Source organism: Oncorhynchus kisutch, linkage group LG6 (assembly GCF_002021735.2).
Source record: "Oncorhynchus kisutch isolate 150728-3 linkage group LG6, Okis_V2, whole genome shotgun sequence".
Classification (NCBI taxonomy): domain Eukaryota; kingdom Metazoa; phylum Chordata; class Actinopteri; order Salmoniformes; family Salmonidae; genus Oncorhynchus; species Oncorhynchus kisutch.
In genome coordinates, this window is record NC_034179.2 from 76,337,408 (window position 1) to 76,351,199 (window position 13,792).

General features: G+C 46.2%; 1 protein-coding gene across 4 annotated transcripts in view; it reads left to right on the top strand.

Annotated features, from left to right (window-relative positions):
- The window catches only part of LOC109891959 (myosin-10), a 69,248-nt gene that overhangs the window by 14,435 nt on the left and 41,021 nt on the right, over positions 1–13,792 (top strand). For all 4 annotated transcript variants that reach the window (XM_031827620.1, XM_031827617.1, XM_031827618.1 and 1 more), the window contains one exon: positions 2,750–2,906. In XM_031827620.1, the coding sequence (XP_031683480.1) occupies positions 2,750–2,906 (157 nt within the window). The remainder of the gene's footprint in view (positions 1–2,749; positions 2,907–13,792) is intronic.

Genomic DNA, 13,792 nt, shown 5'->3' on the forward strand with positions numbered 1-13,792 from the left:
ACAATAAGAATAACGAGACTATATACAGGGGATTCCGGTACCGAGTCAGTGTGCGGGGGTACAGGTTAGTTGAGGTAATTTGTACATGTAGGTAGGGGTAAAGTGACTATGCATAGAAAATAAACAGTGAGTAGCAGCAGTGTACAACACAAATGGAGGATCAATATAAAAAATCCGGTGGCCATTTCATTAGTTGTTCAGCAGTCTTATGGCTTGGGGGTAGAAGCTGTTAAGGAGCCTTTTGGTCCTAGACTTGGCATTCCAGTAGCGCTTGCTGTGCGGTAGCAGAGAGAACAGTCTATAACTTGAGTGACTGGAGTCTAACTCTGACGCCACCTAGTATAGAGATCTTGGATGGCAGGAAGCTTGGCCCCAGTGATGTACTGGACCTTACGCACTACCCTCTGTAGCGCCTTTTGGTCAGATGCCGAGCAGTTACCATACCAGGTGGTGATGCAACTGGTCAGGATGATCTCGATGGTGCAGCTATAGAACTTTTTGAGGATCTGGGGACCCATGCCAAATCTTTTCAGAAAGCAAATTGGAGTTGGTCTAGGGTATCTGGGAGGCTGATGTTGATGAGAGCCATGACCAGCCTTTCAAAGCACTTCATGGCTACTGACGTGGGTACTACGGGGCGGAAATAATTTAGGCAGGTTACCTTCACTTCCTTCGTCACAGGGGCTATGGTGGTCTGCTTGAAACATGTCAGTATTACAGACTCGGTCAGGGAGAGGTTGAAAATGTCAGTGAAGACACTTGCCAGTTGGTCCTCGCCTGCTTTGAGTACATGTCCTGTTAATCAGTCTGGCCCCGCGGCTTTGTGAATGTTGACCTGTTTAAAGGTCTTGCTCACATCAGCTACCAAGAGTTATCACATAGTCATCCAGAACAGCTGGTGCTCTCATGCATGCTTCAGTGTTGCTTGCCTCGAAGCGAGCATAAAAGGCATTTAGTTTGTGTCACTAGGCAGCTCGCAGCTGTGTTTCCCTTTGTAGTCCATAATAGTTTTCAAGCCCTGCCACATCTGATGAGCGTCAGAGCCGGTGTAATAAGATTCAATATAATCCTATATTGACGCTTTGCTTGTTTGATGTTTCGTCTGGGGACATAGCAGGATTTCTTATAAACGTCCGGATTAGTGTCTAGCTCCTTGAAATCGGCAGCTCTAGCCTTTAGCTCAGTGCGGATGTTGCCTGTAATCCATGGCTTCTGGTTGGGATATGTACGTACGGTCACTGTGGGGGTGACGTCGTCGATGCACTTATTGAGGAAGCCGATGACTGAGGTGGTATACTTCTAAATGCCATTTGATGAATCCCAGAACATATTCCAGTCTGCGCTAGCAAAACAGTCCTGTAGCATAGCATCCGCATCATCTGATCACTTCCGTATTGAGCAAGTCACTGGTACTTACTGCTTTAGTTTTTGCTTGTAAGCAGGAATCAGGAGGATAGAATGATGGTCAGATTTGCCAAATGGAGAGCGGGGGAGAGCTTTGTATGCATCTCTGTGTGTGGATTAAAGGGGGTCTAGAGTCGCCCCCCCCCCCCCCCCCCTGTTTGCACATGTGACATGCTGGTAGAAATTAGGTTAAACTGATTTAAGTTTGCCTGCATTAAAGTCCCCGGCCACTAGGAGCTCCGCTTCTGGATGAGCATTTTCCTGTTTGCTTATGGCCTTATACAGCTGGTTGAGTGCGGTCTTAGTGCCAGCATCAGTGTGTGTTGATAAGTAGACGGCTATGAATAATATAGATGAGAACTCTCTTCGTAGATAGTGTGGTCTACAGCTTATCATAAAGTACTCTACCTCAGGCGGGCAATACCTCGAGACTTCTTTAATATTTGACATTGCGCACCAGCAGCTGTTATTGACAAATAGACACACACCCCCGCACCTCATCTTTCTAGCTCTATATTATCCGTGTCGTCGTTCAGCCATGACTCGGTGAAACATAAGATATTACAGTTTTTAATATCCCATTGGTAGTATAATCTTGATTGTAGGTCATCCATTTTATTTTCCAATTATTGCACGTTGGAAAATATGTGTTATTGTATTATTCTAGCATGGCAGTGGTGAATGTGTGTGTGAGGGTAGGGAGGGATCATTCCACTCTCTAGTGAGAATGTCAAGCCCCAGTCACATGAGAATGAGCTAATATCCCACCAAAGCCTCTGTCATCTCTCAGAACATTAGCCACAGGGCTTGATAAGGAGGCACTCACTATGGCGTGGAGTTCAGACTGTTTAATGGGGAGGCATCACTGTAAGGAGCTGCCAGATCTTACATTCAACTGGATAGTTCATGATAAGCTAGTCTACCATTTGACTGCATTTCCCACAACTATTTCTCTCACTTTATCTATTTTCTACTATTGCCTCTATGCCACTGCATGCTCAGTCTGCCCACTATGGTGACGTAAGGGACCAAAATGTAGCATAATGATGACCGCTCAATTGCACTGACATTTTGCAGACCACTTCAGAGCCACTCTAGAGTTAGAAAATTATGATTGAGTAATTATTGAATTATGTGTGGTGATTGAGTTCAACCACGTGGAGAGAGGTGATCACTTCTCAGACTAACAAGTGTTTATCCCCCTAGATCACAGTACAATGGATACTCATCTTGAAAAACCCTTGGTCCCATATTAACCTCTTCTAGAGATAAAATCTGCATTCACAACTTACTCTTATTTTGTCGATTTACTGTATTTGTGTTTTGTTTCTCTCTCCTCCCATAGACTTACTCTGGGCTGTTCTGTGTGGTGATAAACCCCTACAAAAACTTGCCCATCTACTCAGAGAACATCATAGAGATGTACAGAGGGAAAAAGCGTCATGAGATGCCACCACACATCTACGCCATTTCAGAGTCAGCATACCGCTGCATGCTCCAAGGTAAACCTCCCCTCTCACTCTGTTTTGTGCTGTGTTTGGAAGGTATAGCCACTTCCTCAGAGGTCTCTTTCCGTCTCTCTCTTTTGCTGCGACGCAACGTGCACAAAGTGTGACTGGCAGGTGCCCTGCTGAGTTGTGGATTGCGTGGGTTTTGCTGCATAATCCAGGAGATTAGTGTGTGAAAGGTTCCAGAGTCAGGAAGGCAGTGGCATCGTTAGTCATGGTTGAGCTGCCCCCCTGCCTCTGCTAGCCATAGGGGTCTAACAGACTACTTATTGATGTAGATCTACTAAGACAGACTATACTGTACCACTTATAGACTACGTAATGTGTAAAAGCTCAACAATAGGCTTGTAGTTTTACAAACCACGATCGTCTGAATGAATGGACCAAGGCGCAGCATACTTAGAATTCCACATGTTTAATAAATATGAAACTCTCTAAAACAATACAGGAGAAAACGAAACGTGACGTTCTGGGCTGCTCACAGGCAGCTACACAAAAACAAGATCCCACAAACAACAGGTGGGAAAAGGCTGCCTAAATATAATCCCCAATCAGAGACAACGATAGACAGCTGCCTCTGATTGGGAACCATACCAGGCCAACAAAGAAATAGAAAACATAGATTGCCCACCCTAGTCACACCCTAACCAACTAGAGAATTAAAACGATCTCTAAGGTCAGGACGTGACAATGAAGGCCTGATTTCACGCAGTCTCTCCTCTGCACAGTTGATGTTGAGATGTGTCTGTTACTTGAACTCCGTGAAACATTTATTTGGGCCCCAATTTCTGAGGCTGGTAACTCTAATGAACTTATCCTCTGCAGCAGAGGTGACTATGGGTCTACCTTTCCTGTGGCGGTCCACATGAGAGCCAGTTTCATCATAGTACGTGATGGTTTTTGCGACTGCACTTTCAAAGTTCTTGAAATTTCTCTTTGCTTATTTGAGCTGTTCTTGCCATAATATGGACTTGATATTTTACCAAATAGGGCAATCTTCTGTGTACCACCCCTACCTTGTCACAACACAACTGATTGGCTCATAAGCATTAAGAAGGAAAGAAATTCCACAAATGAACTTTTAACATGGCACACTTGTTAAATGAAATGCATTCCAGGTGACTACCTCCTAGAAGCTGGTTGAGAGAATACCAAGAGCTGGTCATGGGTGCACCTCAGCCATGCTCAAGGTCCTAAACGATATCATAACTGCCATCGATAATAGACAATACTGTGCAGCCGTATTCATCGACCTGGCCAAGGCTTTCGACTCTGTCAAACACCACATTCTTATCGGCAGACGCAACAGCCTTGGTTTCTCAAATGACTGCCTCGCCTGGTTCACCAACTACTTCTATGATAGAGTTCAGTGTGTCAAATCGGAGGCCTTGTTGTCCAGATCTCTGGCAGTCTCTATGGGGCTGCCACAGGGTTAAATTCTCGGGCCGACTCTCTTCTCTGTATACATCAATGATGTCGCTCTTGCTGCTGGTGATTCTCTGATCCTCCTCTACGCAGACGACACCAATCTGTATACTTCTGGCCCTTCTTTGGACATTATGTTAACTAACCTCCAGACGAGCTGCAATGCCATACAACTCTCCCTCCGTGGCCTCCAACTGCTCTTAAATGCAAGTAAAACTAAATGGATGCTCTTCAACCGATCACTGCCCGCACCTGCCCGCCCGTCCAGCGTCACTACTCTGCACAGTTCTGACCTAGAATATGTGGACGACTACAAATACTTAGGTGTCTGGTTAGACTGTAAACTCTCCTTCCAGACCCATATTAAGCATCTCCAATCTAAAATTAAATCTGGAATCGGCTTATCGGCCTATTTCGCAACAAAGCATTCTCCACTCATGCTGCCAAACATACCCTTGTAAAACTCACTATCCTACCGATCCTTGACTTCGCCGATGTAATTTACAAAATAACCTCCACCACTCTACTCAGCAAATTGGATGCAGTCTATCACTCTGCTATCCATTTTGTCACCAAAGCCCCATATACTACCACCACTGCAAGCTGTACGCTCTCGTTGGCTGGTCCTCGCTTCATACTCGTCGCCAAACCTACTGGCTCCAGGTCATTTACAAGTCTTTGCTAGGTAAAGCTCCGCCTTATCTCAGCTCACTGGTCACCATAGCAGCACCCACCCGCAGCACGCGCTCCAGCAGGTATATTTCACTGGTCACCCCCAAAGCCAATTCGTCATTTGGCCGCCTTTCCTTCCAGTTCTTTGCTGCCAATGACTGGAACGAACTGCAAAAATTGCTGAAGGTGGAGACTCTTATCTCCCTCACTAATTTCAAGCACCAGTTGTCAGAGCAGCTCACAGATAATTGCACATAGCCCATCTGTAAATAGCCTATCTAACTACCTCATCCCCATACTGTATTTATTTATTTATTTTGCTCCTTTGCACCCCAGTATCCCTACTTGCACATTCATCTTCTGCACATCTATCACTCCAGTGTTTAATTGCTATTTCGTAATTACCTCGCCACTGGCCTATTTTATTACCTTACCTCACTTATCTTACATCATTTGCACACACTGTGTATATATATATATATATATATATATATATATATTATATTTTCTACTGTATTTTTGACTGTATGTTTGTTTATTCCATGTGTAACTCTGTGTTGTTGTATGTGTCGAACTACTTTGCTTTATCTCGGGCCAGGTCGCAGTTGTAAATAATAACTTGTTCTCAACTTGTCTACCTGGTTAAATAAAGGTGAAATAAATAAATAAAATAAAACTTTGAAGAATTTGAGTAGGTGTGTCCTAACTGAGTAGGTGTGTCCTAACTGAGTAGGTGTGTCCTAACTGAGTAGGTGTGTCCTAACTGAGTAGGTGTGTCCTAACTGAGTAGGTGTGTCCTAACTTTTGACTGTTACTGTCTGTGTCTGTAGTTTTTTTAGCCAGAGCTTGAAGCGATGAGCAGTAATCCTTCCTGCTTCTTAGTTCTAATGAGCATTTGTGTTATGATATTGGCTAGTGGTTTACTGGTTAGTCCAACTCCAACACCTCTATCCCCCCACCTCACCCAATGTCTCGTCACTCACTTCCTTTTGTGACCCCCACCCCCATCCATACATACATTATTGTGTCTTAACCAGTGATTGTGTCTTAACCCTTGTGACCAATCACCCCCTCCCTCATCATACTTTCCTTGAACTAAATATAGGCAAAATCCCTGCACAGAGCACTCACCCATTGTGGCCAGCCTGCCTTTCAGTTTCAACATGAGAGGTGTTTGAAATGGGGCCCCATGTCAAATCTACCCCCCTCATTGCCCCACTGTCCCCCAGTCCTGCCACATAGTGGTCATTGTGTACACTCCCTAGGGGGTTTACTGTGGAATGAGGTCATCCCTTGTCTTATTGATCCGCAGCATGCTAAGTACTGAGTCATCGTGGTAGTGTCATGGCCCTCAGATCACTGCGGAGTGCAGACTGTCCGGCTGCCTGAAGAGGGATGCCTCACTATGGATATGAGTGTGACCAAAAGAACATTCCCGCACTGGCACATCACACAGAGTTAGTGTGTCAGCTCACTTTCTGAGTAGCTGACCTTATATTGACAGTATCTTGTATCTTGCACAGTTAAATAACTATTGATCTGCGTAGTGCTTACAGTGTGTAATACAGATCATTTCATTTGTGAGTGGAAAGACTGCCTCTATTGATGTTTCAAAAGCCATTTCAGGCTGTTAAGGATCCCCCACTGTTCTGTAATGGCTCTCTGTCCAGTTCCTGAGAGGAGAAGAAAATCTCATTTCCACTCTTATTTTCTTTCATTCCTTATTTTGTTCTGTCTTTTTTTCCCCTTCTCTCCAAAATGTTCTGGCTCGGAGGACATTGTAGGAAAAATTCCACTCATCCTGCCAGGGCTTTTCTGGAACCCTTTCACTTACGGCACTGTTAACTGAAAAATACGACCGGGTGGCTTTGTGCGCTCTCTTTCCCCAACGTGGTTCCTTCCTTTTCCTCCTTTGTGAGGAGAACACAGGAGGACAAGTGTGTGGAATGTCTGTATTCTGACTTCAGCCCAGACTACGGCTCTAGCATTGCTATGGAAGGTTCACAGACCATTCACCAGTCTCTCTTCTGCCTCAACCAATCACCCTCTCTCTCTCGCTCTCTCTCCAGTCCCATTCTCTTCTCTCCTCATTTACAGTAACAGTGTCCCTGTCTCTGGCCCTCTGGCTTCAGGGGGTTAGTCAACCGAACCGTACCGAGGCCTCACTGCACCTAAGCTGTCAGCAGGAGCAGAGCTTGAATAGTTCTAGGTGCTTATTATGGGCTGTAGCCCTTTCCTCAGGTCGTTTGTTTGTGTTTGACACACTCTCTCTCCGACACGTTTTAGTCTCAGGAACTGCTACAGACGAGGCTCCCTCTCTCTGCTCTGACCCCCTCGTCCGAAGCATGCCCTGCTGCTGACATATAGGTCTGGACATGCTCCTGCACTCCAAAGCAGACGAGAGAGAAATGGGGGGACCTGTATTGTGGCTCACAATGGGGGCTTTGTGTTGCCTGGAGAAGGGGCCAGGGTGCAGTATGGGGAGGCTCGGACCGACAGGGCTCTTCCCTGGGAGAAGGGGGCCTTGTGTTGGGGCAGAGAGGGTTGACTGCAGGGAAGAGGTCAGGTCTGAGTGACAGCACAGGTGTGAAGGGCCAAGCGGGACGGGGGTATGGTAGAAGGGGGGACCCCAGGGAAGATAGGGGTGTGTCTGTTAGGGACCCTCTCTCTGTAGTGAAAATAACTCTGTGTTCTTTGGTGGATGTACTAGAGTTTCAGACAAATGGCAGTGTACACACACACTATCCCACTCATATAGACACATGTTGGCAGATGCTCCCCTAATGGCAGACAGCCATTCAGTATAAAATGGTATTTCTGTTGGCGGGCTCTTGTCATAGATCTCTGAGCTCAGACAGCCATGAACTGTTGAGTCTCTGCAATATGGGGAAAGAATGCACCCTTAATAAACCAGAGACATGAACATGTTCTCCTCAGTTCACTGGTTTTTAGAGGTTTCACTGGTGGGAGGGAGCAGAGTCTGAGATTACAGACCGGGGTTGAATGGAGACCCCATGAAAGCACTTGACGATGTGGGGAGTTTTCTCAACATACATGCATGGCTATGAATGACAGTCCTGTTATGAAATAAATTATTATAAATAGGTGCTTTATTGCTGTATATGTTAGAGGTCTTTTGGAAAACTTCACGTGATCACATGGTTTCAAGTGTAGTTTCATGTTATCACATGTTGTCACGTTATCGTATTAACTTCCCATAAGATCACATGGAAACATGTTTTTGGAAGGGTAGAGAGGGAAGCTCAACCACCTCAGTTATAATGGCAGCTTCCCCAGCGCTGCAGGTCTGTCCAATCTTTTACTGGGGCCTGTGTCTTGGGTGGCCACACAATGCCACTACTCCACCCACTGTCTGGGCATGCAGGGCTCCACTGGAGACATGTTGCTGGGTGGGTGGGTGAAGAGCGAGAACCACTGTCAACTGTCTAGAAGTGTTTTCATTGGTCACACATAGCTGGGATAGCTGCAGTCTGAGCCAAGGAGATGAGGTTACCTGAAGCTGCTGCCCCTCACTCACTCCCTCCCTCCCTGGAGCTGCCACCAGCCACTGTGGTTGGGAAAGGAGGGACATGTAGAACAGTATACAACCAACTCTTTCTAACAAACACACATTTAGTGGACCTCTGGGGTGAGGGTAAATGTGGAAAACTGCCTGGATTGTCTGGACAAGTAGCAGCAGTGCCTGAATGTAAAAATGCTCCATAAAATGAGAGCCTTGGAGATGTCTATTTGAATGTGACATGCATGGAAAGTTGGCAGATGAACAGTGACAACCAGGTCACTTGGTAATGTGATCCATTCTGACATGGAGGATTTCTGTGGAAGCAGGGAGTGTTTGGATCGCTGTCTGGAGAATGTAGCAGTGACTACACACTTAGAATGTAGATATGTATGGACAGGACTGGACTGCATGATTGCCTCATGGTACACTGGAATAAATCCCTTGGAATATCTGCAATTCAAGGAATTCAGATCAACTACCTGGGTGTACAGTATTACCCCCGATGGCAGCAGGTGTTCTATGCTCAGACTCAACCTGTTTTCAGCATATTTAAGAGTGGAGACAGGTTTGAGTCATTCTGTAGTTCTCACAGTGATGACTGTAGGGTGGGGCTCTGCCAGACTGGGCTCTCTGTAGGTAAGAGCTTGGATGAATAACAGTCTGTTTTACAGGTGACTGCATTCTAAACAGCATGAGGTGCATCCGTGTTTAAATCAGTGATCGCTTTCTGTTGTGTTAATGAATGGGTCCAAACAGGGATGAGCTGTATCCGACGTAGGGATTGGATCTGAACAGGGAAAGGATCAGACGTAGGGATTGGATCTGAACAGGGAAAGGATCAGACGTAGGGATTGGATCTGAACAGGGAACGGATCAGACGTAGGGATTGGATCTGAACAGGGAACGGATCAGACGTAGGGATTGGATCTGAACAGGGAACGGATCAGACGTAGGGATTGGATCTGAACAGGGACTGTATCAGACGTAGGGATTGGATCTGAACAGGGACTGTATCAGACGTAGGGATTGGATCTGAACAGGGAAAGGATCAGACGTAGGGATTGCATCTGAACAGGGACTGTATCAGACGTAGGGATTGGATCTGAACAGGGACTGTATCAGACGTAGGGATTGGATCTGAACAGGGAATGTACCAAGAGGAGGGCAGGGTGGCTCCCCCTCTCTATTGTGACTAGCCTAAGCATTGAGAACATGAGTGTGTGTCTCCTGCTATTTTGGTGCTGCTGGTTGTCTGTCGGGGCAATGGGTTTCTACTTTGTCTGACCTACCTAACCCTCCAATGAACAGTAATGCGTCTCTACTCCTCCTTTGAAGTGAGACCATGACTTCTCATTCCACTCTCCTGTACCTCTATATCCCCTCTCAGAGCAGCTCGTGCTGAATTCAGTGGAATAGAGACATTATATTCCAGTTTCCAATAAGCCCTAGGATGTTGACACCAGCAGCAGGGCAACATTAGAACCCCATGATGGGCCTCTGTTACTGCTGTTACACATTCACAGGTGTTTCTCATTTCACCCCTGCGTCAGAAGCATGTGGAAAATGTGCTTTGTGAGGTATGAGCAAAGTGTGTGTGTGGCTGATACCCTCTGTGGGAGTCAACAGGTGTGGGAGGAAGGAAGCCTCGCTAGGTGTGAGGGAGGACAATGACTTCCTTTCTTTAATGTGCAGGATCTCTCTCCCTCTAGTCCCACTGGTCACTTCACAAACCATCCCCTGTCATATCCACTAGATACGGAACAGTCATCACCTTCTATCTGACCCTTATTCCATTCCTGTCAATGATCTCAATTTCCACTGTAATTGAGTCAAACCAAAAAAGTAGTCCCTCTCTCATAGGATGGGAAGCTTTTATTGTAGTTACAGTAGTCACTGCAACACATTGCCTTCCGGCCTACAATGCCACATCTAAAATGGCCTCATCTGTGTATCCGAGTCGACTGACGCCATGCTACCTTTCCCACTGCATTGCCAAGTCTGTCCCACCATGCACTGGCTGCTCTCTATGCATTACTGTCAGGGGGTTTCCATGGCCTTGAAGGGTGCAGTCTACAGCCCCCCCCCCCCCCCTCCTCCTCTGCCCTCTCACCTCCTCCCCTTTACCCCTACCAGTTGCTGTGGGCCAGGAAGCCTGGCCGCCCTCTGTGACCACACAGGAATGTCCTCGCCCCAGGACCCCAGTTGATGGTGAGGGGAACCATGGGCATCCAAATTCCAACAGTCATAACTGATTACTGACTGCAGCCCACAATGCACTGCTAGCTGGCAGAACTGGAAGGTCTTCTTCTGATCTGACACACTCAGCTTTGTGTCAAACTGGTCTGAAAGTATCACTTTGTAGGTATTTTAATGAGACAAAACCTGGCAAAATACATTTTAAAAAATGAGAGAAGAAAGCCCAGTCTCCATTACAACATTCATCAGGCTTGGCAAACTCTTCATTACCGCCAGGATATATGACCAGAATCCCCCTCAGACGAAGGAAGAGTCATACTGTGTTGTGACTGCTTTAATGAATGGTGCATGTCGGCCTCTCCCTCTGGCCCAGTCCTCTCAGCAGCAGCACTCCACCGTGTTAGTGTGGGTTATCATAACAGCTCAGAAGCCCAGAGGTGACAGTTACACAGAGCAGGTACAGAGAGGACTGGCCAGATCTAATTGTGTGTTTACCAGTTCACCCGTCTGAGAATGCAGGCTGGCGGGGGTGTGTGTGTGTGTGTGGAGGGGTTATTGAGATTGGGCTAGGCTCCCTGCGTCGCAGCATTGACAATACAGCAGTGAGAAACCCCAGACATGGCAGGGACCTCACTCTCTCTCACACAGACACTCAGTCTTTTGTTCCTCCGGCTTTAAGTACCCCTGGAATCCATCCTGACTGCTCTATATGAGTAAACAGGCCACAGCTCTTTTTATTGCTACTGCTCTAATGACCAGTCCTAGTAGATGATCCATGCCTCTGCTCTACTATTGTGTGTGTGTGTGTGTGTGTGTGTGTGTGTGTGTGTGTACAGGGTGGGTAGGCCTGGTAGTGATATACCTTTTCGAGGTTATGGGGAATACTGGCCATCACTCAGGATTTCTGATGTGTGCAAAGTGGTAACCATGGCTCTAGAATTAGCACTGCGTTTGTTGGCGTTTTATGACTTCTTTTATGAATCTAATTTAGAGAGCAGGAAGAAGGATGTGGAAAAAGAGTGTTGTATCCAGTTGAAGTGGCGGTGAGGCTGTTTTCTCATACCAGCTCCCACCCTGCCTCCCCTAGTCTGTGATCATATTTCACTACAGACCCCATGAAGTCAGAATAAAACCATTCTCTTCTCTGCCTCTTTGACTTGTTTGGATTTGGAGTGGTCCAGCAGGAAGAGTGGAATGGAGTAGACTACAATCCATACTTGGGCTCCACTGTACTCCTACCTTTCAAGAGGGAGGCTTGGACATGTTATGGGGAGTAGATGGGAAAGTAGATGGGAATGTTGAGAGATCAGGGGGCTAGTTGAGGGAGGAGGGGAGAGGTTGAGGGGGTAAAAGGGGTGGCCTGGGGGGGGGTCTGGAATGTGTGGAATGAGTAGATTAATCCGTCTGGGGAATAAATTATTTGTGGAAAACGGATCCCCAGTCTGTCTCCTGCCGCGTGGCCCAGGGGGGAGACGAGGAGAGGGTTGTTTGTCTATGTAGACCGAGATGCGCTGTTGTTTATGTGTGCCACCTTCCATCTCTTTCATTCCCATAGTTGTTGCATGCTGTGTGGAGCAGCAGACAACAAGGCCAAGGACATGTTTGTGTCTACCCAATCATTATCTGAACTGTTGTTTTTCGTTGGTAGGGGTATAGGTTCTCCCCTGGTTATAGTGAACTGTTCACTCTGAATTGATGGCAGGAGACTGACAGCTTGATTGTACTGAGATCAGCCTTCCTGAGCCGTCAGAAAGGGGTTTTCAGTAGTCCACAGCTTGATGAATGTATGGACTGATTTGACCCTGTCCTCTTGTTAGGCCCAGGATAATGGTGGCTTGTAACTTCATTGGGAGGAAACACAAACTGTGCTGGAATTGCTGATTAATCGATCAAATCAAGGACCTGTGAGTCGCAAAAGCGCTTTTGTTTTATTTCTGAATAATACTTTGGCTCTGTGCCATGGCTGCAGAGGGAGAGGGAGAGAAGGACTCTGTCAGAGGACGGAGAGAATAAGAGATGAGCGCAACAGTCAGGACAGAGGGAGAGAGATGAGCCAATAGAGTGTGAAATTGGTAGAAACATTTTCATTGGCCCCGCCCAGGGTATGTGAAACTGGTCATCTAGGAAACGGCCAGGGACAGAGCGTATATGGGCAGAACAGATGGATACAGTCAGACAGCCCTCTGTGCATGGGAACAAGAGAATGGAGGAGAGACTGGCTCACTTCACCAGCCAATGGGTTTGGATCAGTTAGTTGATTGATATGAATGTATGTAGCCAATACATTTCTCTTTCATATGACAAGATTTGGATAATATCATTATTAGCCCCATAGTGAGTATAACAACACAATGCATACTAAATTAATGATTTCCTGGTAGGTATGAAGTATCTACCCTATGTAATAAAGCTAACTTTCCACATTCACATAATGACCATTAGCTAGTGTGCTTTCTGAGAACGTGGAGATCATATGAGCCATAGAGAATTAGGCTTTGATATGTATTACAAAATGACTTCAGCTTATTGGGTGTCTGGCTCTGTGCTCTGCTTGTGATGAATCCTCAGGTTTCTGATTGTGAAATGCCTTTTGATAAATGGCCCACAGAGACGGGTAATTTAAGTCACTATCTTGTTTATTTATTTATTTGGCTTTAGAAGAGAATTAAAGATGCTAAATGACAGTTTGAAGGCCTAAGCCTTCGTCAGTGGAGAGTGAGTAAAGCAGGTGACAAGGAGAGAGTATTAGAACAAGTGAAAACAGAGGAAGTAGGTAGAGACCAGCACACCATTTTATAGCAGTGACTGGATCGATGAATCAATGGCTGAATTCATCGGTATCGCTGACTACCGACGTTCAGCTGCCATTTTGAACAACGCGATTGGTCTCTGATGTGAATCATATTCTGATCATGTATATCTGAGTTGATGTAGCTCGGTGTTGGGTGCTTCGATTCAAAGCGATCACAGCTACAAGGTCTGGTTGAAAATCAACAGGACGTGGATGATAACCATCGGAGTTAAATAGAAAGTTATTCTCATGAAAACCCAGTGAAAAGCTCTG